The sequence below is a fragment of the Chiloscyllium punctatum genome, chromosome 48, assembly GCF_047496795.1.
Source record: "Chiloscyllium punctatum isolate Juve2018m chromosome 48, sChiPun1.3, whole genome shotgun sequence".
NCBI lineage: Eukaryota > Metazoa > Chordata > Chondrichthyes > Orectolobiformes > Hemiscylliidae > Chiloscyllium > Chiloscyllium punctatum.
Window position 1 is genome coordinate 38,663,705 of NC_092786.1, and position 26,738 is coordinate 38,690,442.

General features: G+C 40.5%; 1 protein-coding gene across 4 annotated transcripts in view; it reads left to right on the forward strand.

Annotated features, from left to right (window-relative positions):
• Nucleotides 1-7,630: 7,630 nt before the first annotated feature.
• Nucleotides 7,631-26,738, forward strand: part of tex9 (testis expressed 9) — a 66,603-nt gene continuing 47,495 nt past the window's right edge. Inside the window, exons 1-7 of one of the 4 annotated variants that reach the window (XM_072564991.1) lie at nucleotides 7,690-7,720; nucleotides 8,689-8,853; nucleotides 11,253-11,353; nucleotides 12,206-12,269; nucleotides 14,015-14,088; nucleotides 20,396-20,444; nucleotides 23,600-23,676. In XM_072564991.1, the coding sequence (XP_072421092.1) occupies nucleotides 8,812-8,853; nucleotides 11,253-11,353; nucleotides 12,206-12,269; nucleotides 14,015-14,088; nucleotides 20,396-20,444; nucleotides 23,600-23,676 (407 nt within the window). In that variant the 5' untranslated portion in view covers nucleotides 7,690-7,720; nucleotides 8,689-8,811. Of the gene's footprint in view, nucleotides 7,721-7,863; nucleotides 7,981-8,688; nucleotides 8,854-11,252; nucleotides 11,354-12,205; nucleotides 12,270-14,014; nucleotides 14,089-20,395; nucleotides 20,445-23,599; nucleotides 23,677-26,738 lie in introns of those variants that run through there. The other 3 variants (XM_072564992.1, XM_072564993.1, XM_072564994.1) reach the window with 3 other exon arrangements.

The following is a 26,738-nucleotide window of genomic DNA, read 5'->3' on the forward strand; positions in this document are numbered from 1 at the left end:
GAATTAAGTCTATGGAATTGGAAACTTTCTGGCAGTATTTTACTTTTGGAAAGAGGTTACAGAGGTTTATGTTTCTTCAATGATAAACAAATGGAATTATGTATGATCTAACTGAAAAGTAATAAGGAATTCAAATTACGTATTCTGGCCTTTCAAGTGTCTGGAGAAATTCTTCCAGTCGTTAGGTTGGATGGGAGATCTAAAAGTTCAGGATGAACTGAGTTATGCATGTTTCATACACAGGTATAAAATATGACAATGCTTTTCAAAATATATTCAAGCATTTTGTTTCTCTAGTGATAAATATATACTAATTTTAACTTCCATCAATTGATTGATAGATCTGAGACCTCTCATGCTTTAAAATTGTTTTTAAAAAGGAAGAAACACGGACCTAAAATGGTTGCAATAGTCAACACATCACAGTTTGAGGCAGGTTTTATGAAATTCGCATGGAATAAACAAAGCTGTTTGCACTGGCATTACCATTTTGGACTAAAGACATTGAAACTTGGGACTGAGTTAGATTCAAGAAATTTGCAATTCCTTTCAATTTTAATTTACGTGTCTATGATAATTTCACATACTGGGAACCGAAAGGCTTGGCTTGCCAGTTAGACAACTTATAAAGACAATAGAACTAGACTCCAGAATACAAACTAACTTATATTTCAATAGCTACTTTTGAGCAGCCAAGTAGAATTCACAACAGCAGGATTTAAAAGGATAGCTCACTTTCCCTCTCTACCTCTCCCTGTCTGTTTCTTTGATCATCTTGAAAAATAGCATCTTGAGAAAAAGCACCTTCAGAATACAAGGTATCTACAGATGTCATTGCTGCTGTGGATATGAGTCAATGCGTAATCAACTGTGGACTCAAATTTAAAATTTAGCACCTTAAAGTCTCTGAGGATTTCTAAACCATGCAGCTTTATTTCACTCTGTCTATACCAGACACTCTCCCTTTTAAATTGTGTGTGTATGCTTGATGCCCAGTATTTTTAGTATTGTTTCTCAGAGTTAGCAAGTAATAAAATTCCTCCTTAACTCAATAAATCATCTGTATTTGGCTCTGACATTTTCTAGTGAACTATGTTTTAATTGAAATGTAATAGCTGCATCACAGAAAGACACTTAGCAGAAACCTGCGATAATGAGTAGATGTCATCCTGAGGACAGCCAATGACAATGTTCTGATTCTAATTTCATGGTTCTTATAGTTCAGTATTCTGATGTGTCATTTGGTCAATGTGTCATTTAATCTGTCAATAAAATTAATAGTTTCGCTCTTATGTAATGGTCGAAGGGATGTTTTATTCAGCAGTTCAGAAGAGACAGAATAATGTTATGATCATCCTCCATGATCTCCATGAAAAACATGCTGTGATCAGGGGTTAATTATTAAACCTGGCAACAATAACCCATTGATGGCAAAAATAAAGCAAAGGTTTTAGATCTTAGCAGATTCTGCTTGCTGACAGTAATGCCCTCTTATTATGAACATAGGACAAAATGTTGGGAAAGTTCTGAATCATACACTCTCATAATAAATCTGCTGAGCTAGCTCATATCATCAAACGATGAGGACATACCATTAGTCTCAAGACCACATAGAGAGAAAAAATAATTTGAGTACCTTCTCCACATTACTATCCACTGGATGTGGATGTCAAATTAGAACACAAACAGGACTAATTGTGATTTCTCAAACAACTCCACAGAGGTCAGTATCAAGCTTCCCAAATAACAGCATGATGCCAGAAATGCTTACCCCTACTCAAAGGTGACTGTTGCGAGCAAATTTCTTCAGGAGTATGCTTTTCTCTCTTCACCACTCAAATAACTCCACAGAGGATGGTATTATGTCAACAAATCACCCTTCATTTACATGTGGAGAGTCCTTGACACTGCTCCAGCTCCCGTAGAGTCAGCTCTCAGGGTGTCTGACATTTCCATTCTTATGTATCAGCCAGAGCTCCCTGATTGGCTAGATTAACAGCCCCAATCAGGGAACTCATATTCTATGAGGTGCAAGTGAGGATTACAGATGCTGGAGATTAGAGTCAAGAGTGTGGTGCTGGAAAAGCACAACAGGTCAGGCAGCATCCAAGGAGTGGGAGAATCGACATTTCGATTAAAAGCCCTTCATCAGGAATGTGGAGCTGCACTTGGCTGACCTTGTTACAATCACTACAATTTCTTTAGTAAGAAAGGTCATCGAAAGAAAAAAATGAATTAGAACTTATATCACAACTTTCACAACTTCAAGATGTACCAAAATATTTCACAGCCAATTAATTACATTATCTAATGTTGGCAAATACAGTAGCCAATTAATGCAGTGCAAAGACACATCAATGAACCAAATAACCAATTAATTTGTTGATTTGAAGTGTTAATTGGGGGATAAATATAGGCCAGAGGACACTAGGAAGAACACCTTTGCGTTTCCTTGACAGAGCTCTGAAAACCTGCTTCACTCTCCACAGAGCATTGCAGTATCCATAAGGTTGAATAATTCAGTCTCAAGTGGATCATTAATCTTCAACTCAAACATAAGAATACTAGGCTGAACCATGACTGGCAATCACCAGTACCAGATGAAATTCCAAATGCTTATGGCTCCCAACTCAACCTCTTCACCAGTTCCCTTGAATTATATGAATAGCGCCTTTTTTGATGAAGCAAACAAAATATCTCCATCTAGAAGATCTAAGCCATTATTTTTGGATCATAAGACCGTAAGATATGGGAGCAGATTTAGGCCATTTGGTCCAATAATTCTGTTCCACCATTTAATTGTAGTTGATATGTTTCTCAACCTTATTCTCCTGCTTTATCTCTATAATCCTTAATCTCCATATTAATCAAGAACCTCTGTTGTTGTTTTAGAGACACTCAATGTCTTGACCTCCACAGCCTTCTGCAGCAATGAGTTCCACAGATTCATCACCCTTTGGCTGAAGAAATTCCTCTTCGTCTTAGTTCTAAAGGGTTGTGCCCCTAGGTCTTAGTGTTTTCCATTCCATCTTCTCCACATTCACTCTATCCAGGCCTCTCAGTATTCTGTAAGTTTCAATCATATCCTCCTAATCCTTTTGAACTCATCAAGTACAGACCAAAGTACTCAACCACTCCCAGGATCATTCTTGTGAACCTCCTTTGGATCTCCTCCAAGGCCAGCACATTCTTCCTTTGATAGGGGGACCAAGACTGCTCACAATATTCCTAATGTGGTCTGACCATAGCCTTATACAGCTCTGTATAACATCCCTGCTCTTGTAGTCTAGCTCTTTCAAAATGAATGTCAACATCGCATTTGCCTTCTTAACTGTCAACTGAATCTGCATCAGAATACTGTTCTAGGTCTCCTAAGTCTCTTTGTGCTTCAGATTCCTGAAGCTTATCCCTGTTCAAAAAATAACCTATGCCTCTATTCTTCTGACCAAAGTGCATAGCCTCATTTTCCCACATTGTATTCTATCTGCCACATTTTTTGCTCCCTATCCAAATCCTTCTGCATCTCCTCTGCTTTCTCAACATTACCTGTCCCTTATCTATCTTTGTGCCATCTGCAAACTTGTTCTCAGTTCCTTCATCCAGATCTTTAACGTATAATGTGAATACTTGTGGTCCCAGCACTGACCCCAGAAGAACTCAACTAGTCACTGGCTGCCATTCTGAAAAACGCCCTTTTATCCCCACTCTCTGACTTCTACCAGTAAGCCAGTCGTCTACCAATGCCAGTACCCTGTCTCTTTTATGATTTAACACCATCCTATGCAACTCCTTTTCAAAGGCCGTCTGGAAATCCAAATATATTACATCCATTGACTTGACTTTGACTAACTTCCTTGTTACCTCCTCAAAGAATTCTAATAAATTTGTCAGGCATGACGTCCCTTTAACGAAACCCTATTTACCATCTGCTTCCAAATACTTCACAATCTCATCCTTAATAATGAACTCTGAAATCTTACCAGTGACTGAGGTCAGGCTAACCAACCTATAACTTCCTGTCTTCTGCCTTCCTCTCTTCTTAAACAGGGGTATTACATTAGCCATTTTCCAACCCTTCAGGGGACTCTCCCTGATTCCAGTGATTCCTGAAAGATCACTATCAATGCCTCCAAAATCTCCTGAACTATCTCCTTCAGAATCCTGGGTGTAGTCCATCTAATCCGGGTGACTTATCTGCCTTCAGACCTTTCCACTTTTCCAGTACCTTCTCCTTAGTGATTCACCTCTGCCTTTGACTTTCTTGAAGTTCTAATTTACTACCTGACAAAAACACTACATCCTGGTCGTTCACAAAATCAATCTTTCTTGTTGCTTCCTCACACTCATGCAGATTGCATGGAAACTGAGTGTTTTGTTCAATCCAGAGTTGACTTCAAACCCTACATTTAATCTATCATTGTTTCCACCACTCTGTCCTTAACTGGTCTGGTCTACATGTGACTCCAGACTCACAGTGATGTGACTACCTTGTAGCTGCCCTTTGGTCAATTAGGATGGGCAATAAATGGCCGAGTCAGCAATGCCTACATCCCTGAATGAAACCTCTCATTCCAATAGCACTATGGTAGCATGTTGGTTATATTGGTTAGATTGCTGTACCAGTAAACCAGGGATTTAGAGTACTAGTCCAGAATCATGAATTCATATCTGAGGTAAGGCTTTTAAATTCAGTGTATTTAATAAATATGAAATAAAATGCTGATATGGTGAGCTTGAAACTTTTGGAGTATTGCAAAGAAAACTATTTCACCAATGAACTTTAGGGAAGGAAGCAAATGTCCTAATTTGACTGCTTATATGTGACTCCAGATTGTGGTTGACTCTTACCTACCAAGTCCCCACCTAAATTGGCCTAACAAATACTCAGTTGTCTCATGGGCAATAAATAATTGACTTGTCAATGATATGAGAAAGGAATCACTGCTCAAACCTTCCTAGCTGTCTCCAGCCTCCATAAACTTTGGAACATCTAAAATTCTGCCTTCAGCCTCTCATGAAATCTAATTTGCCATCACTGTTCTCTTTGAGCTAGTTTGACTTCCAGAAAATTCAACACAACTAATGAAAAAGTGTTGAGAGGTAATGTTATTAAATGTGTAAGATTCAAATCAGTAATCTCTTTCTCCCTAAGCTTGTGAGGCCATACATGAGGCACTCTGGGACCTGTAGCTCCCAGTGCGAACTGAACTTGTTAATAATCAGTGTTACTTGTTTCCTGTAATAATGGTCTAAATTCCTGTGAAAGGATTGTGAGGAGAGTGGATAGGGATGGATAAGTTTGTTTGTTTCCCATCAGGTGACACGGTGTTGACAGTCTGAGTGCAGGGCAGTTAAAGAGAGGAACAGATGGTCGCATATCGGCTTTCAGTCCATGGGCTTTTGAAGAGAGGAATAGACTATCAATAATCAGTCTATGTGTTGTTGGAAGGAGAGGTAGATGTTTAGTCTATGGACTTTCAGACCATGAGTTGGAACAAAGGACAGACTGCCAGTCAATATACTGTTGGAGGGAGAGAGGGACAGTCTGTCAGTGTGTGGTCTGAGGGTGGGAGGGACAATCTGATAGTGTGTGAGCGTGGCAGGGGAGTCTGTCTGTCAATGTGTGGACTGAGGGATGGTGGAGACAGTCTGTCAGTGTGTGTGAGCTAAGGGTGGGGACAGTCTGTCAGTGGGTGTGAGGTGAGGATGGGGATATGCTGTCAGTGTGTGAGGTGAGGATGGGGATATGCTGTCAGTGTGTGAGGTGAGGATGGGGACAGTCTGTCAGTGTGTGTGAGCTGAGGGTGGGGACAGTCTGTCAGTGTGTGGGCTGTGGGTGGGGACAAGGTAAAAACAATGACTGCAGATGCTGAAAACCAAATACTGGATTAGTGGTGCTGGAAGAGCACAGCAGTTCAGGCAGCATCCAACGAGCAGCAAAATCGACGTTTCGGGCAAAAGCCCTTCATCAGGAATAAAGGCAGTGAGTCTGAAGTATGGAGAGATAAGCTAGAGGAGGGTGGGGGTGTTGAGAGAGTAGCATAGAATACAATGGGTGAGTGGGGGAGGAGATAAAAGTGATAGGTCAAGGAGGAGAGGGTGGAGTGGATAGGTGGAAAAGGAGATAGGCAGGTCGGACAAGTCCGGACAAGTCATGGGGACAGTGCTGAGCTGGAAGTTTGAAACTAGGATGAGACAGGGGAAGGGGAAATGAGGAAGCTGTTGAAGTCCACATTGATGCCCTGGGGTTGAAGTGTTCCGAGGCGGAAGATGAGGCGTTCTTCCTCCAGGCGTCTGGTGGTGAGGGAGCGGCGGTGAAGGAGGCCCAGGACCTCCAAGTTGAGGAGGGGGAGTTGAAATGTTGGGCCACGGGGCAGTTTGGTTGATTGGTGCGGGTGTCTCAGAGATGTTCCCTAAAGCGCTCTGCTAGGAGGTGCCCAGTCTCCCCAATGTAGAGGAGACCGCATCAGGAGCAATGGATACAATAAATGATATTAGTGGATGTGCAGGTAAAACTTTGATGGATGTGGAAGGCTCCTTTAGGGCCTTGGATAGAGGTGAGGGAGGAGGTGTGGGCACAGGTTTTACAGTTCCTGCCATGGCAGGGAAAAGTGCCAGAATGGGAGGGTGGGTCGTAGGGGGGTGTGGACCTGACCAGGTAGTCACGGAGGGAACGGTCTGTCAGTGTGTGAGGTGAGGATGGGGACAGGCTGTCAGTGTGTATGGGCTGAGGGTGGGGACAGTCTGTCAGTGTGTGTGAGGTAAGGGTGGGGACAGTCTGTCAGTGGGTGTGAGCTGTGGGTAGGGTGTTATGTCAGTGTGTGTAGGCTGAGGGTGGGACAGTCTCTGTCAGTGTGTGAGGTGAGGATGAAGACAGTCTGTCAGTGTGTGGGGGCTGAGGGTGGGAACAGTCTGTCAGTGGGTGAAGTGAGGGTGGGGACAGTCTGTCAGTGTGTGTGAGGTGAGGGTGGGGACAATCTGTCAGTGGGTGTGAGCTGAGGGTGGGGTGTTATGTCAGTGTGTGTAGGCTGAGGGTGGGACACTCTGTCAGTGTGTGAGCTGAGGGTGGGGACAGTCTGTCAGTGTGTGGGGGCTGAGGGTGGGGACAGTCTGTCAGTGGGTGAAGTGAGGGTGGGAACAGTCTGTCAGTGTGTGTCGGCTGAGGGTGGGACAGTCTGTCAGTGGGTGAGGTGAGGGTGGGGTCACTCTTGTCAGTGTGTGTGAGCTGAGGGTGGGGTCACTCTTGTCAGTGTGTGTGAGCTGAGAGTGGGGACAGTCTGTCAGTGTGTGGGGGCTGAGGGTGGGGACAGTCTGTCAGTGTGTGAGCTGAGGGTGGGGACAGTCTGTCAGTGTGTGTGAGCTGAGGGTGGGCCACTCTGTCAGTGTGTGTGGGCTGAGGGTGGGGACAGTCTGTCAGTGTGTTGGGGCTGAGGGTGGGGTCGGTCTGTCAGTGTGTGTGAGCTGAGGGTGGGCCACTCTGTCAGTGTGTGTGAGCTGAGGGTGGGGTCGGTCTGTCAGTGTGTTGGGGCTGAGGGTGGGGTCGGTCTGTCAGTGTGTTGGGGCTGAGGGTGGGGTCGGTCTGTCAGTGGGCGTGGACGGACAGCCTGAGCTCAGCCTCCAGCGTCGGCCCCGCCTCCAGCTGCAGCTCTCGCGAGGTTTTCCGTCGCCTTGGAAACCAGGGCAGGAGGTTGCCATGGAGGGGCGGCAATCCCAGCTCACGGTGAGGGCAAGCGGCGGGGGAATAGGAGCATTGGGGTCGGGGATATGAAGAGTTCCCCGGGGTGGGCGAGCGGGACTGAGGGGATGGGGAGGCCGGTGAACCTGGTGCTTCATTCCCGCCAGAGCTGCCCTGGTTGTATGAAACCTTGTGTTTTGTAAAGGGGGTGTCACCCACCTCATGGCAAGGCTTTGGCCCATTCTGGTAGAAATCTGATTGCTTTAAAATGATGGCTCACTCCAAACAAGTGCACCGCTACCATGGTGTGTACTTCATTAAAATAATTACATACCGACACACATAGAAAGTGTAGTGTGGCCTAAAATATCGGTGAATATATTTCTTAAATGTGAAATATAGAAGAAGTATGTTGATTTAAGGGCCAGATTTCACAAATCTATTTCATAATTTGTTATTGTGAACCAGGTTAAGTCTCACACTCTGACTCTACTTCTATCAGAAATCATAGTCATAGGGATGTACAGCATGGAAACAGACCCTTTCGTCCAACCCGTCCATGCCGACCAGATATCCCAACCCAATCTAGTCCCACCTGCCAGCACCCGGCCCATATCCCTCCAAACCCTTCCTCTTCATATACCCATCCAAATGCCTCTTAAATGTTGCAATTGTACCAGCCTCCATCACTTCCTCTGGCAGCTCATTCCATATACGTACCACCATCTGTGTGAAAAAGTTGCCCCTTAGGTCTCTTTTAAATCTTTCCCCTCTCACCCTAAACCTATGCCCTCTAGTTCTGGACTCCCTGACCCCAGGCAAAATACTTTGTCTATTCATCCTATCTGTGCCCTTTATAATTTTTTAAATCTCTATAAGGTCACCGCCTAGCCTCTGATGCTCCAGGGAGAACAGCCCCAGCCTGTTCAGCCTCTAGTTCTGTTTTAGTTCCTGAAGTCTGTTGATTATTAAAGTGTAAAGATGGTATTTACTATAATGATGTGCTCTTCCAGTCAGATGTGGGAGATTAGGGAGTGTTTCCATGTTACTGATGATTATGTCTATCGGATCACATGGATTGGCTGAGCGGCACCTACAGGCAAGGAGGAATTTACAGGATCCAGAGTGTGTGATGGATGGCAGTTTCAGGAAGGGAGAAAAACTGCCCATACAGTCAGGTAAATGGGATACCTCCAGGGGAGGTGGGGTAGGTAGTAGTGCAGGAATCTCCTGCGGCTATCCACATCTCAAACAAGCATGTTGTTTTGCAAAATGTAGGGGATGATGCACTCAAGGGACTGTAGCACGGACAGCCAAGTTTCTGGTACTAAGACTGGCTCAGACACACTAGTTAGAGGCACAGACAGATGTTTCTGCAGCTGGTGACAAAACATCAGAATGGAATGTTGCCTCCAAGGCGACAGGATCAAGGATATCTCAGAGAGGGTGCAGAATATTCTCAAAGGGGTGAGAGACAGCAGGAGCTGAGTGTATACATTGGAACTAATGACATAGGATGAAAAAAGGATGAGGTTCTGAGGAGAGAATATAGGAAATCAGGCAAAATTTAAAAAGTAGGTTCTTGAGGGTAGTAATGTCTGGATTACTCCCAGTGTCTTTACCTAGTGAGAGGAGGAACAGGAGGATAGAGTCGATGAATGCCTGGCTGAGGAGCTGGTGGAAGGGAGAGGATTCACATTTTGGATCATTGGAATCTCTTCTGGAGTAGAAGTGACTTGTCTAAGAAGGACAATTGCACCCAAATTGGAAGGGGATTAATATACTGGCAGAGAGATTTGCTAGAGCTGCTCAGAGAATTTAAGTTAATAAGGGGGTGTGGGGAATACCCAGGCAGGTAGTGAGAAAAGAGATCATTCTGAGACTGGTGCTGTTGGGAAAAGAAACAAGTCATACAGTCAGAGGATGCAAGAACAATACAGAGAATGAGGTAGGACTGATAAATTAGATTGCATTTATCCAATGCAAGAGGCCTAACAGGGAAGACATATGAACTCAGGGCATGTTTGGGAACATGGGATCGAGATATCATAGCAATTATAGAAACATGGCTCGGGATGGATAGGACTGGCAGCTTAATATTCCAGGGTGTAGATGCTGTAGGAAGGATTGAAAGGGGTTGGGCAGGGGTGTGTGTGGAGGTGGAGAAGAGAGGGAGTAGCGTTTTTGTTTCGAGATAACATTACGGCTGTATTTAGGGAGGATATTCTTGGGGGTGCATCCAGGGAAGTTATTTGGGTAGAACTGAGAAATACAAAAGGGATGATCATGTTATTGGGATTGTGTTATAGACACCCCAGTAGTCAGCAGGAAATTGAGAAGCAAATTTGTAAGGAGGTCTCAACTATCTGTTAGAATAATAAGGTGGTAATGTTAACTTTCCAAATGTAGACTGGGATGGCCATTCTGTTAAGGGAGAGAAATTTAATAAGTGTGTCCGAAAACATTTCCTGATTCAGTATGTAGATGTACTTGAGAAGGAGCAAAACTTGACTTACTCTTACGAAATAAGGCAGCGCAGGTGACTGAGGTGTCACTGGAGAAGCTATTAGTTTCAAAATAGAAATAGAAAAGGATAAGTTCTAAATTGGAGGAAGGCCAATTTTGATGGTGTTAAGCAGGAACTTACAAAAGTTGATTTTGGGCAGATATTTGCAGGTAGAGGGACGGCTGGAAAATAGGAAGCCTTCAAAAATGAAGTAATGAGAGTGCAGACATAATATTCCGTGTTAGGGTGAAGACAAGGCTGGGAGGTTTAGGGAATGCTGGATGAGTAGAGAAATTGAAATTGTGGTCAAGAAGAAGGAGGATGTATATGTCAGGTATTGACAGTAAAGATAGAGTGTGTAAAGCCAGAGGGTGGTGCTGGTATGGAATGAGCTACCAGACGAAGTGGTGGAGGCTGGTACAATTGCAACATTTAAAAGACATTCAGTCTGATCTCCGTGCTATTGGGAGGAGGTTGTGAAACTTGAAAGGGTTCACAAAAGATTTACAAGGATGTTGCCAGGGTTGGAGGGTTTGAGCTATGTGGAGAGGCTGAATAGGCTGGGGCTCTTTTCCCTGGAGAGTTGAAGGCTGAGGGGCGACATAGAAGTTTATAAAAACATTAGGGGCTTAAATATGCTGAATAGTCAAGGTCTTTTCCCCAGGGTAGTGGAGTCCCAAACTAGAGGGAAAGATTTAAAAGGGGCCTGAGGGTAACTTTTCCATGCAAAGGGTGGTGCGTGTCTGGAATGAGCTGCCAGAGGAAGTGGTGGAGGCTGGTAAAATTACAACATTTAAGAGGCATCTGGATGGGTATATGAATAGGAAAGGTTTAGAGGGATATGCGCTAAGTTCTGCAAATGGGACTAGATTAATTTAGAATATCTGGTCGCCATGGATGAATTGGACCTTGCTGTCTAGCTCTATAACTCGACATCAAAGTGCAGAAGAACCTGCTACATATATTTTTGTGTTCACTCAAACTAGTCTTTTGATGTTCACATGAAGAATAGTTTGCTATATCTTTAAGATGTATTCCCTTACAATTAATTTGAATTGCTTTTAAATCTAGACAAAGAAAGCTATGTCTAGTAAATCAGCCTCGCACCCCTCCTCAGCTTCGATACGAAATTTGTCTGCAGGAGATTTACTGGCCAAAGAAGAAGAATACAAGTAAGAATAACTTGTACATTAATCTACGTATCACACATAAGAAATAAGAGGAGACCATGTAATCAATTGAGCCTTTCCTATCTTTCAGTATGATAGTGGCTGACCTTCGACTACAACTTCATTTTCAGCCCAATTTTCCTTGATTCCCTAAGGCCAAAAATCTTGTCTGTCTCAGCTTTGAATACATTCAGAAATAGAATGTCCACAACTCCCCTCTAGAATCTTGTATGTTTCAACGAGATCACCTCTTACTCTTCTAAAGTGCAGAGAGCATAAATCCATTTTATTCAGCTAGGATTCCTCATTCTAGGAATTAATGCATGAATGTTCGCTATAGTAAAGTCTTCCGAGACAAAAACTCTGTGTAGTATTTGTAAAATAGGAGGTGATGATGGCCTAATTGGATTATCAGTCCAGTGATAATGCTGAGGTCCAAGTAATGTTCTGGGGATATGGGTATGAGTCCTTCCATGGCAGATGGTGGAATTTGAATCCAATAATAATCTAGAATTAGGAGTCTACTGATGACCATGTTGATTGTCAGAAAAATATATCTGGTTCTCTAATCCTCTAATAGGGAAGGAAACTGACATCCTTACCTGGTCTTGACTACATGTGACTCCAGACACACAGAAATGTGGTTGACTCTTAACTGCCCTTTGGGCAATAAATGATGCCCACATCCTGTGAATGAATAAGAAAAAAGCTTATCCCCTGCAATAAACACCAACATTATGGTCTACAATCTGAAATGTTACTGTAAATATGCAATAAATAAATGAGTATACGCCTAAATGTTATAGAGCTGTAGAGCTAAACTTAATTTGTATTTAAAAAATTGTATTTAATTAGGAGATTAAATGCAGAACTGGAAGCAAAGACAGCTGATCTGGTCCGTCAAGCTGAAGAAGTCATGGTAAGTTTAATTGCAGAATAGGAGACTATTTTGAATTGTGGTGCTATCACTATTGGAAATATTCTTCCCTAAATTTCACCTATTCTGAAGATACAACAGTTATATGGATATGACCTCAAATCAATAGCAAGCATGATGAACGATATGCAAACATTACCAGTTTTTGACCAATCAAATGGAAAAGTTATCTGATTTGAAATTCTTTCTCTGTAAGAAATTCGAGCACAAATTTAAATTGAGATTAAATCTCACATCTCTGATTAAAGAAAGAAAATGACTTGCATTTTTAAGCACCTTTATGTGCTTTACAGCTAAAGAAATTATTTTCAAGTGTAGTCACTTAAAATGTAAAAGATGTAGCAGGTAATTTAAGTGCAGCAAATTCCCACAAAATGTATTGTGTTAAGGACCAAATGATCTGACCGTTCCTTGAGGGATGTGGATTGGTTTGGATATTGGGCACAATCTTTTTAGTCTTTAGGAGTCTTTTAAGTGTCAACATTGCAAAGTGCTGCTCATTGTGGAGGAATTACAAAATAATGAATTATTATTTTCACAATTGGGTCACAATGTATCATCAAAACTGGTTTCAAAAGACATGTTTCTGTAAACCACTGTTTTATGGATTAACAGAAAGTGAATTTGATCTGATTACTCCCTATACAGTGAGTTACTGATTTTCACAGTTTTGTTGGGTGAATGTCCTGGTAAGACCTAAGGAGTTGGTAGGGAGGTGATTGAATTTCTATCCTCTCTGAATAGTTGGAGGGATACCACGTTTCCAATCTGCCACATGTGAACCTGTTGCCATTTTAAGATGCAGGACTGTTCACCATAATTAAATTACGTGCCGTATTAGGCTGGGATCCTCATTGTGATTTTGTACTTGCTTGCTGTATTTCCCAAGGCTGTTGATACAGATAGGTGTTTTCTGCAGTATAACGAGATGGGCCATGAATAGCAGCAGTGTTCATCTGGTTCCCTTAAACAGAACTTCTGCCATGATAGACTGACTCTCCTTCTGTTTTGCCTGTCCAATTCCCTTCCTCCCCCTTAAATATTGGGCCATGGTCTTAGGAAATGAGAGCAAGTAATTACATGAAGGGCTAAATACCCCCTGTTGATTATCTTAGCAATAGGATTGGCAAAACATTGAGAGTTTTCCCTGAATAAGCTAATCAAAATTTTAACAGCAGTGTTATTTCAGCTGTGATTCTGCATTTATTACTGTCCACTGCCCTTCCCTGTTTCTGGGAATTAGAAAACCGCAGCTGAAAACTGGAGGTCTTAAATGACGCTATTCCTGAACTTCATGTCAGTTGCAAGTGCCTGAATATCTTAATAATACATACTGATAGAAATGATCCTAGAAAACAAATTCTTTAATTCTTTTGTCTCTGTTGAATTTTTTTTTGGTTAGCTGCATCTTAAAAGGGAAAGAAACTATAGGAGGATACATAATGTTCAAAACCTCCCGACTCAACAGCCCCATGTTGATAGATATATAAAAGAAAAAATACTTTTTGTAATTAACATTGTATTTTGAACAAAAATTTCATTTGTATTTTGCTTCCACTTTTAAAAACATGTATTTATATTGACTCAAGTTTATTGAGTTTGCTTTCCACCTTCTTCTAATTTACATAACATCCAAATTTAACATCAGATTTTGTGATTATCTATTACTGTCTTCATATTTTGTTGCCTATTAAATGATTAAGAAGATTGTTTGGTTATGTGTCTAGAAGGGGCAAGAAGAAATGCTGTCTCAATCATTATCATATCTTGGAACAGTTGCTATGAATGATGAGAAAATGAGGTAAGATAATTACTCATTGAACAACGTTAATTAATTATCTGTGCAGGAATAATGTACTTTAAGTGTTTTCTTCATGTAAAGTTTTGTTGCACCAAGTGAAAGTTTCAAGTTTGACATCCTGACCAAGGAATAGCTCAGCAAGCTAAAATGCAAACATGCATGAGCCTCAGCCTCAACCTGTACTTAATTCTCAACCAATTTATTATGAGATTCTACTCCCATCTCTTATACCAACAATTCTGTTCTATCTGAATAAGGTGGGAAAACCATTCACTTTCGGGCCATTGTACATTACACATTACATAGTCTCGACACATTTCTGGAGAAGACAACAGTTTTCCCGTTTTGTGCTAGTGTTTGTTGAATGAAGGTCAAGTGCCCCTGCTGCCATTGTTCACTGCAACTTTTCCCATGCGATCTTCTGCGCTTCACTTTATGAATCTGGGCTGTGAAAGCACGTGGCAGAGTGAACATAAGGTATCTTGTGTTCACTCTGTGGCACTATATCTAAACTCCAGTTACACACCACTTCAAATGCTTCAATCCAGTAAGTGTCTGTCAGACTGGGTGCTGCGGCATTAACACAGAGGACAAGGCCCAACAAAGTAAGTTAGCTCTCTGCTTCACTAACAGGAATCTGAAGGTTCTGGTGGGTGGGGTAGTGGAGAGGAAGGCAGTGTTTTTTTCTGCAGGTTGCCAAACAAAGCTTGACCCAACTAGGCACAGTCAGTCTGGACCGAGATGGTGGCTTAGGTGACTGAGGTTAAAAAGAACACACAATAGTGCTGGAAGAAGGTCAATGATCTTATGTGCTCTACAATCCCAGTATTTTCTCCCTATCTCACTCACAGGGTGTCCACTCACCCTAACTCTGTCATTGCACATGCCTCTCATATAGGCTCATGACTACAATTTTCACTATTCCATACACTATATCCACCTAATTGCTCTGAGCCACCTTATTCTCCGAACTACCAAAACTTCCTTTCCATTGCACTTCCTATTCAATTTCTGAGGGACCTTCATCAGTTTTGCTGATCCTGCATCAATACTCATTCATCTATTTCCATTTTACTCTATTCCTCACATGACTCATTAAGGGAAAAAAATGTGTTGTTGAGGCTTCTTCTGCAGTACTTTGTCCAGTTCTGGTCTCCCTGTTATAGGAAGGATAATGTTCAGGCAGAGAGGGGTCAGAAAAGATTTACCAGGATGTTGCTGGGAATGGAGAGTTTGAGTTTCAAGGAGAGGCTGGATTGGCTGGGATATTTTTCACTGGAGCATTGGAGGTTGAGGGGTAACCTTACAGAGGTTTATAAAATCATGAGGTGAATAGCAGGTGTCTTTTGCCTAGGGTGGGAGATTTCAAGATTGGGGGCATATTTTTAAGGTGAGGAGAAAGATTTTAAAAAGACATGAGGGGCAATTTTTTTTACGTAGAAAGTGGTTCGTGTGTGGAAAGAATGTCCCGAGGAGGTGGTCGATGCAGGTACCATTACAACATTTAAAAGACATTAGGATAAGTACATGAATAAGAAATGTTTGGAGGGATATGGGCCAAGTGCCCGCAGATGGGACTAGTTTAGGATTATGGTCGACTTGGACCAAAGGGTCTGTTCCCATGATGTATGACTCTATAACACAACTTTACACCTTTACCCACACCAGGAAGAATTTCCATCTTGTTCAAATCCAAAGGACTTAACTGTAACTTCAATCAACTGTCTTCTGTAAACTATTCCAAATTGAAATCAGAACACCTTTTTCTCAACTACGGATGTTTCTCCTAAGACCTCAAAATATCTTGTATCGGAAAGCATAATGCTACACTGTTTACTTTGTTCACTCATAAACTCTCCCAATATAACTAAAACACATACTCTTTAGGGAGTCTCTCTCTAATACTGTGTTTTAAAATGAATGACCAATTTTACGGAAATGTATCCGAGTTTATGGTTAAACACCCTCAAATACATAGAAAACATATAAGCCAAAGTTCAAAAGTGCAAACTAAATGATTTTACTAAGTAAATCAATCACACACCTAACATTGCCAAGAACTGAAAGAACTGCGGATGCTATAAATCAGAAACCAAAACAGAAATTGCTGGAACATGTTCTGAGGAAGGGTCACTCGACCTGCAACATCCACTCTGATTTCTCTCCACAGGTACTACCAGATCTGCTGAGCTTTTCCAACAATTTCATGTACTGGTGTGACATTGATGTAGCATTGTGTTGTACAGTAACATGCACACCCCTTGACTGTACAATGCTCTGAAATGTGACAAGTTGCCTGCCCGTCCCTCTTCTCTAAAAGCAATGCAAGACATGGAAACTAGCAGTCTATAATTTAGAACTGAAGAGCCTGTGTGCTAAAATGCGCTGCAAACCACAGAGGCTGGTGGCCTCCAAGTGAATGCAGAATGACTGGTAAGAAATGAAACCATCCTGTGTAGATGCATGAGATGCATGTGTATCCCTGTACTTAAAGTAACTTGGCAGATGCATGCAAATCATAATAGTTCTTGAGTTCTGAAATGAAGTTCTGAAGGTTTCAGAGTGTTGGACCAAGAGAACGTATGATGCTGTGGTTTGCTGATTTTAATTTGAGTGGATGAAAAGTGGGGGAGGACAATGTTTATGGAGCATGTGTGATGAAGATAGCTTGATGAATGTCTGAGAAGGGGAGTTGAATTGGAAGTCTTGTAGAAATGAGGTGCAATGGGCTAATAATGAGATAGAAATGCTTTGAATTAAGGTAGTCAGTTTCTGACGGTGCCGTTTACAGCTTAAGGGCAAAATTGGTAAGTTATTTCCTCATGTTAGAATTCCAGTTTTTCAATTCTTGCTGTATTTTCAGAACTTGCTCCCCTTTGCCCATTCCAAGGAGCCCCTTTGATCTCATCACTATTCATTGCATTAACCAGCCATTCAAGAATGTTTGATAGTTGTATTTAACCTTTTAAGTTTAATTGCATTTTTTAAAATATACATTCTACGGGGCAGTTATTTGACAGAGTCTTTAAACAGAGTTAGATGTAGTTCTTAGGCTAAAGGGTCCAAGGCTAAGGGCTATGAGGGGAAAGTGGGAACAGGGTACTGAGTAGGATGATCAGCCATGATTATATTGAATGGTAGAATAGGCCTACTCCTGTTCCTATTTTCTATGTTTCTGCACTGCGTGTTCTACTGAATGTCTAATTGCATTTTTTAAACTTTTTATGATGGAGCGAAAGCCAGAGCTTTGATCTATCAACTAAAATTTACTTAGTGACACTAATTTTGTTATTTAGATTGACTTCTACTTGTCACTGTTGACCAGTAAGACTTTTCAGATCTAATTATGTGTTTAGGTGTTGAAATAAATATACTTAAGACACTTTTTCCTGAAACTGACTCCACTGAAATTCAGTGGTTTTTAATATACATTTTCATTAATGGCATAGAACTGAATTATCTATGTATTTCCTCGTTAATATGGCAATATTGAAACCATTTTTGTGACCTCCACAGTACCTGACTGATATCATTAACCTATGATTTTTCTGATCGAAATGGACAGTAACATTTACAGTCAAATTTATTAAGCACACCCCAGCCCCTTTTAGTTTTCTTCTCTTACTCTTATGGATGTGACAGGTATGAGGGTACTGTTCCAAATTGTTAGTGATGTTCGATAATCTGATTGTTTGCATAATAAGCCTTATTACTCTGTCAGCCTAAACATTGAAATGCCATCAAAGTTTATGACTCTGAGTCATGACAACTGAACCAAACCTTTTCCAACATCCATTTCTAGCCGGAAGTACCTGTAGCAAAGTATTTTTCTTCTATGAATGGGGACATTGAAGCTAAAGAAACTAATTCCTCACTCAGTTCAGCTAAATCAATTATTTGCCAGAAACTAAGGATCAAACCTGTCTTATGGCAAGTTAACTGATCTTATTCTCATGTCTTAAACCTTCATGAGTGTAGCTCTTCATCCTCCATACCACAGCAGGAATACAATTCTCACATCTCTTCTATTGTTTTTGAATCGTGCTTTAATATTAGACTAACAGTTACACCTAACACCCTTAAATTGTTGTCACTTAAATTGGATTCTTTTACAAATGCAGCATTTTCCTCTTAGTAAATGTCTACCTTAGATTTGAGTCATTTCTTAAATTATGCCACTTCTGATTAATAAACTCCATGTTCCACACCCACTTCATATATATCAAGTCTTAATTTCCACCCTCTGATAACTGAAGCAGAATTCGTGTGTAGTATTTCTGCCATTTCCTTACTCTCCCCAACTACTTTTCTTCCATCTCTCTGACTCACCCAATTTTAGAAAAACAATATGTCTCACTTGTGGTTTGTTGCACTGTCTGGGTCACATTTTCTTATCTTACATCAGCTACTTTGTTCCATGCAAATTTTTTGCACCAAATTTCTCAATCAATGTGTCACAAATTACACAGACACAAGTTAACTTAATTTTTAATTCTGAATAACGTAGGGATTTTGTCAAGTGTTGATATATGATAGGAGGCTGTTTTTGAGTTATTAAAAGTCTTACTTTTATTATCTCCAAGGGAATTGGTGTATGTTAAGTAGCGACAGGTTCCAGTGAAACGCCATCCACCTGAAACATTAATTCTGTTTCTGTTTCCACACGAGCTGAGTTTTTGTCAGCTAGTAGAGGTATTCCCCACTGGACGGAGTACCATTGAGGAACTGATTTGAGGAACATCACTAACAATTTGGAACAGTACCCTCATACCTGTCACATCCATAAGAGTAAGGGAAGAAAACCAAAGGGGGCTTGGGTGTGCTTAATAAATTTGTCTGTAAATGTTACTGTCCATTTCAATCAGAAAAATCAGTTCAGGGTGGGAGGCCCAAAAGAATCAAGTGCTGTTCAGTCACTTAAGTAGCAATCATCAGGCCTCCCCTACACTTAAGGACCACTGTGGCAGAAGTCCTGCTCACTAAGGACCAATCAAAGTTGTGCCATCATATATGAACCTCATTGTCATCCCATTATCAGCAGCCAGAAGACGTTTGTTGGCTGCATCTGGCCCCTTCCTTTATCAGAGAGACTGTTGTAGGCCCTCTCTCATGATTAGGTCGGCCTGGTCACTATGTTTTCCACTACAGTGGGCTGCATCAAATCCAGTCCATGTTGTCAGAATTGCCGAGTGTTTCCAGATTTTTCAATTTTATTATTAATTTATTTGAGCAGTATGTGTTCTAATATTGCCTGACAGCAGTGGCATGTTATCTTTTATGTCGGAAGAACTAATAGAACAATAGCGTGACCCATTTATTGCATTTCAAATCATAACATTTCGTGTAATTTCTACGAACCTACAATCAATTAACATATATAATTGTTGTGCCATTGAAAAAGCCCAAGGTAACACATGTGGTGCTCATAAATTACGATTTGCAGTAATCGTAAGTAAAGAATTTGTTGAAGTAAAGAATTTGTGCATATTCTTCAGTAACATTGAGTTACTGATTGCCCTTCTTGTACCTGTCTGGCAAAGGCTCAGTGTTTAATCATCATAAGACAGGGAAATTGCCAGAAGTCTTATCACATCTGCTGTTCCACATCAGAGAGTGACTGATTACAGGGCTGTTGAAGGCATTGGAATATCCCAAAAACATGCCTCCAGCACACTGTTATGGAAATGTAGCAAGACACAGAAAAGGAAAATGAGAAGGAAGAAAATACTTCAAAAAATCGGCATCCCAACTCCCCTAAAAATTAAATTCAGCAGAATTTCTATCAATTCCTCTTCCTTATTTGAAGACTGCTCATCACATAAATTTGGCTCTAGATTAGATCATGTGGCTTAAAAGTTCAACATGATCACTTTTGAAGTGCTGTTTCATGTTCAGTTAATAGGAGGTGACATCTGAATGCAGAAAACCATTCTTCTGAGACACAGGACCTAACTTCCAAATTATGTGCAAGTTATGAGTAAGATTTTGACCTAACTAAATTCATCAAACTCAGGAAAAATGAATTTAAGTGGTGCAGAAGCATGAACTCACAAATAGATACTTATCTTAAAGTTGACAGTGAAGTGCTTGAGATATTTTATTGTTACAATACTGAATGGAGTAATGTATATATTGACTATAACTAATGTTCCTGTTGCATTTAATATAATTCCTTTTGTGCAAGATGAAATCTAAGAGAATGAGTCATGACTTATGGTTGCTTGATATTTGAATGATCATTTACCTATTATGTAGTACATGAGCCAAAATAAAAATATGTATTTATATATTGTTCTTTTTTTCCCAGAGAATTTGTTCCTTCTGATGGAGCATCTTCTGAAAATAAAATAACAAAGGTATTAACATAAATATTTGTTGAGCTTTCTCTGATGTTTATTCTATTTATAAAGGACTAAGGTGGTCAGTGGTAGAGTCCCTACCTCTGAATCAGGAACTCTGCCTCTAATGTCGTATATTTTTCCTTAGATAAAGGGATCAAAATTGTTCACAGTATTCCTGCTGTGGTCTGATTACTGCCTTGTATGGTTTTAACAAAGCTTCTCTATTTTTATAACCCATTCTCTTTGAAATAAAGGCCACCATTCCATTTGCGTCACCTCTTCCCTGCTGTACTCTAAGGATTCTTGGAAGATTACCAGTGCAACCATTATGTCTGTACCTACTTCTTTTAATATGTCAGGATGCATCCCTTTGAGTCCAGAGGACTTATTGGCTTTTAGCCCCATTAATTTCTCTAGCACTTTTTCTCTAGTGATAGTTGTTATATTTATTTGTCTCCTTCTTTTGGCTCTTCATTATTCAGTAATTTTGGACTGCTGTTAATATCTTCCACTAAGAAGACCAATACAAAATATTAATTCAACTCTTTTGCCATTTCCTGGTTCCCCATTATTATTTCTTCAGCCTTGTTCTCTAAGGGACCTACATTAACTTTGGTCTGTCTCTTCCTTTTTATATATTTATAGATACTCTTGCTGTGTATCTTCATGTTACTTGCATGTTTAAAGTACATCTTCTGTCTCTATATAACGATTTTGCTTGTCATTTGTTGGTTTTTAAACTTTCCCAATCCTCTGGCTCACCACTAACCTTTGCCACATTGTATGTTTTTTTTTAATTTGATGCTATCTTTAACCTCCTTGATCTGTGATTGGTTTTTTCCCTTCCTAGAGTTGTTCTTTCTGACATGACAGGGATATATTTTACTGTGGGCCATGAACTATTTTCTTAAATATCTGCCATGTTTCATTAAATCTCTTTGTTGCTAAACTACTTTCCAAATCCACTCTAACTAATTCTGATCCTGTTCCTTTGTGATTTCCCTTATTTAAACTTAGCATTGTTTTTGACCCAAGTTCCTCCCTTTCAAACTGAATGTTAAATTTATCATACATATTCACATTTCCTCAGGAATCTTTAACTCTGGCATAATTTATTAAACCTACCTCATGACACATCACCAGATCCAAAAGAGAGCAGAAGGGGACAATAATTTGGGAAGATGAGGATTTTCTTTTACTCATTCATGAGATATAGGTGTCATTGGCTAAGCCAGCATTTATTCACCATCCCAAATTGCCCAGAGGGAAGAACTATTGAGTGGAAGTAATACATGCAGTGTATCATTGACTGAATTGTAGTCCATGAGCTGTGTGCTGTGGCAGAGTTTGAGTGAGTGGTGACTCCATGTGTATGAACTGGAACCGCATGATGGCTCAGTGGTTAGCACTGCTGCCGCACAGCACCAAGCACCCGGATTCGATTCCAGTCTCAGACGAATGTGTGGAATTTGCACATTCTCCCCATGTCTGAGTGGGTTTTCTCTGGATGCTCCAGTTTCCTCCCACAGTCCAAAGATGTGTAGGTCAGCTGAATTGGCCATGCTAAATTGCCCATAGTATTCGATGCATTAGTCGGAGGGAAATTGATCTTGATGGGTTACTTTTCGGAGGGCCGGCGTGGACTTGTTGGGCCAAATGGCCTGTTTCCACACTGTAGGCAATCTAATCTAAATGGCAGAGAAAATGGTGGGACCTGCGAAGCACAGCAGATCATTTAAGTTCTTCCTGTACTGCTGGGCATTCCTTTTAACCTTGGATACAGCATTGTCCCAGGTTGCTATCTATTCCGGATAACTAGATCTGGCAGTCAACAGGATAAAGGACTGCCTGCCTAACCACTACAACCTCCAGGTCTTTGTCCACCATGTGGGGAGCAAGCTTTGCTTTCTGGTCCCTGACTGATGAGAGCTGAGCACCAAATTGTGAGAGGCAGTTCCTGGCTTACAGCATTTGAAATGGTCTGCAGCTGGGCTTTAAACATGGCACCAGCAGCATGAATGGTGAAACGTCCCAGCAGTGGTGGGCACATTTGCCTCCACAACCACATCATTGCTCAAGAAAGGTTCCAGAGAGCCTGATTCCACAATTAATAGGGCGAAGAGCAGGAGTTTGTGAACCATGGTGGATTGGGTTTCATGAATCTCACTTGAAAAACACTTTAACTGAAAATAAGAAAATTCAGCTCTTTGATTTCTGAGACGACTGAATTGTTCAGTTTCTAAACTGTTTTACCCTGGAAGATCCATTTTTAAGGTACCAAGAAACCTTCAGCTTTGCACCTTTTTGTCAAGAATTTATTTTAGAAGTTAGCATGGCTTGCCTTGCTGACGGACTTCTTGCGCTTTTCAGAATGGTGTGCATTGTTGATTGATTAATTTATATAATTGGTTTTATTTCAGTCAAAGTTATGTAAACCTGAGATTTTAAAGCCCCTAAATTTGAGGCAAACTTCCATTACCTTTACTAAGATTGGAAATCCTGCAGCAGACAAGTGAAACAAGTTTAATATATGTCCGAATCAGGCAGACACCAGTCATGTTGTTGGATGCTGATGAGGTCAAAATGGTAACAAGGTCAAGGTGTTATAAAGGAGCAAATCTTGTTGCATAATATTGGGAAAGGAGGACTGACAGAAAAAGCGGACGGAGTAACTTTAAATTTCACAAACAAAATTAGCAAAATCTTGCCATGTTTGTAACTATCAAAATGTGCTTTTTTATGAAAGCATTGAAATAATTTATTCTTATTGGGTAAAATGAAAATAGCAAATAAAAGGAACAAGGACCCAACTATTCCAATCCCATTTTCCATAAGACCATAGCCTGTATGCCTTGGCATCGCAAGTGCACATCTAAGTACTCCTGAAATGGTATGAAGATTTCTTCTTATACCATCCTTACAGGCAGTGAGTTCTGAATTCCCACCACCCACTGGGTTAAAATATTTTTCCTCTCATCCCCTCTAAACCATTTACCCCTTATCTTAAATCTAAGTCCCTGGTCATTGATCCTTCCATGAAGAGGAAAAATATCTTCCTGTTTATCCTATCTATGCCCTGCTGCCCAATTTTATACATTTCAATCTTGCACCTTGAATTATGAGTCATTTAGTGAAAATAATTGTAGTTATATTTTCTTTACATCATTCAGAACAAAAATAAAGTTGGACTGAAAAGCACACAACGAAGCAGACCAAATTCAGCTAATAAGGGAAAGAAATTGACAAGGTAAAGTTTTCACTATTTCTGTACCATCTGTCCAGTTTAATGTTGAGTACTTTAAAAACCCTCAAACAAAATGCAATTTGTGCATTGCATTAAATATCAAAACATTAAGCACATTTTATAATGCAGTGGTGCTACAGACGTTATTTTTATTTCACTTCCATATTGTTTAGCGCTGTCTGTGTTTGAGCCGGAGTTCACGATGGAAAGGGAAGAAGCAGCTTCAAATTGTTGGGTTTAATGACCACTATTCAAAAGGAAATCTTCCTTTTTTTTAAGAAATATTAACACAACTTAATTTATCCTGTGTAGGTTTTTCTGAAGGATTGGTATTATACTGTACTTTGTTACTGGTTTGAGAGAGAGAGGTGATTGCTACAAGTTAAATAATAAGTGATAGTGATACCTTGCATAACCTATCAGGGTAATTCACTGTTTCCTATTGTCTGATTTTTTTTGATGCACAATACAGGTTGTCATATTGATGTAGAATGCCTGGCAGTGACTAATCTTGATTAATGTGCACTGATGTGATTTTCTAATTATGTTTTCTGAACAATTACCCTTCTCAGTTCTTTTTTTAAAGTAGCTATTCTTTCTTCGTTATGCCCATCTCTTTGACCATGTCTGGATCAAACTTTTTTCCCAAAAATTATAATCAGTAATATATACTCATTCTGTAAGGAATATGCAACAGTAGGAGGGGACCATTTCTGTCTGACTCCCTTTTTCTCTGCTGATAACTGATTGAAGCCAGACTTCATTAGGGATGAAATTATTAATTTAAATCTACAGCCTAACATTTTATGATAGTGTGCTAAGGGACACATTTTTAAGGTGAGAGGAGAAAGATTTAAAAAAGACATGAGGGACAAATTTTTTTATACAGAGGGTGGTTCGCGTGTGGAATGAACCTTCTGAGGAAGTGGTGGATAATTACAACATTTAAAAGACATTTGGATAAGTACATGAATAGGAAAGGTTTGGAGAGATATGGGCCAGGAGCAGGCACATGAGACTAGTTTAGTTAGAGCTTATGTTTGGCATAGACTAGTTGGACTGAAGGATCTGTTTCCGTGCTGTATGACTGTATAAGTGGGAGAATCGACATTTCGGGCATAAGCCTACATCAGGAATGAAGGGCTTATGCCCGAAACTTCGATTCTCCTGCTCCTCGGATGCTGACTGACCTGCTGTCCTTTTCCAGCACCACACTCTGGACTCTGAACTCCAGCATCTGCAGTCCTCACTTTCTCCTATTACATTTGTTTCCATGCCTTCCAGTTGTACAACATTCCAGTTTTAAAGTAATTTGAGGTTTGTTCTTAAATCATGCCTGCTTTGAGTTTCAATGCAAAATTATGGAAATAGCTACTTTTTGCGCTTAATAGCGCACCTTTATTTTATAGTGTGCATGATATTGATATCGTGATTGGATATTATATTCTGCATTCATCCTATATACTACTTCATGTAAAGTTTAATTAAAATTAAGTTAATTCTGTGCAATAAAATATAAAACCTTTTGTGGGGAGAGCTTTAAATTTGAAATTTTGTGACAATTCTATTCTAGATATAGAAGTTAAAAAATCAATTTATTTGCAGGGGACCTGCTCATTTGATCACTTTTACCCTGGAAATAATAGATCATTTTAAAGGTACTGTGACATACATGATCAACTACAGCAAAAGGGCACAGATTTGATCGTCAATTCCTGTGAACTCCCAGTCCCATTTATTAAGAACATAACAACTAGGAGCAGGAGTAGGCCATCTGGCCCTTTAAGCCTGCTTTGCCATTCAGTAAGACCATGGATGATCTTTTTGTGGCCTGAGCTCCACTTACAAACTGTCTCACTATAACCCTTAATTCCTATTTTGTCCAAAAAAAAGCTAAGCTTTAAAAACATGTACTGAGGTAGTGTCAACGACTTCACTGGGAAGGGAGTTCCATAGATTCACAACCCTCTGGGTGGATAAGTTCCTTCTCAATTCAGTCCTAAATCTGCTCCCTCTAATTTTGTGGCTATGCCCTCTTGTCCTAGTTCTATCAATGGAAACAACCTCTCGAAGTTTATCTTATCTATTCCCTTCAAAATATGTTTCAATAAGATCCCACCTCATTCTTCTAAATTCCAATGGATATAATCGCAGACAACTCAGTCTCTCCTCATAAGCCGACCCCTCCAATCCAGGATAAACCTTGTGAACCTCCTCTGCATCCCCTCCAGTGCCAGTACATCCTTTCTTGAGTAAGGAGACCAAAATGGCATGCAGTACTTGAGGTGTGGCCTCACCAGCACCCTATACAGCTACAACATAACCTCCCTGTTTTTAAACTCAATTCATTTAGCAATGATGGACAAAATTCCATTTGCCTTCCTAATTATCTGTTGTACCTGCAGACCAACCTTCTATGATTCATGCACAAGAACACCTAGGTCCCTCTGCACAGCAGCATGCTGCACCTTTTCACCATTCAAGTAATAGTCCTTTTTAATGTAACTCCTACTAAAATGTATGACTTCACATTTATTAATTTGGTATCCTACCTGCCAGACCTTTGCCGACTCACTAAAAGTATCTATGTTCCTCTGCAAAGTTTCACAGTCCTCTGCACACTTTACTCTGCCAATCATCTTAGTGTCATCTGCAAACTTTGACACACTACACGTGATCCGCAACTCCAAATCATCTGTATAAGTTGTGAATAATTGCAGTCTCAACACTAATCCCTGAGGCATGCTATTAGTTACTAATTGCCGACCAGAATAGCACTCATTTACTCCCACTCTTTGCTTCCTGTTGGTCAACCAAGCCTCTACCCATGGTAATATTTTATCCATAATGCCATGCATTTTTATCCTATGCAGCAGCCACATGTGGGGTGCCTTGCCAAAGACCTTTTGGGAAATTTAGGTACACCACATCCATTGAGTCCCCATTGTCAACCATGCTTGTAATGCCTTCATAGAATTCCAAAAGATTAGTTAAGCATGACCCGCCTTTCATGAACCCATGCTATATCTTACCCAGATGACAATTGCTGTCCAGATGCCTTGCTA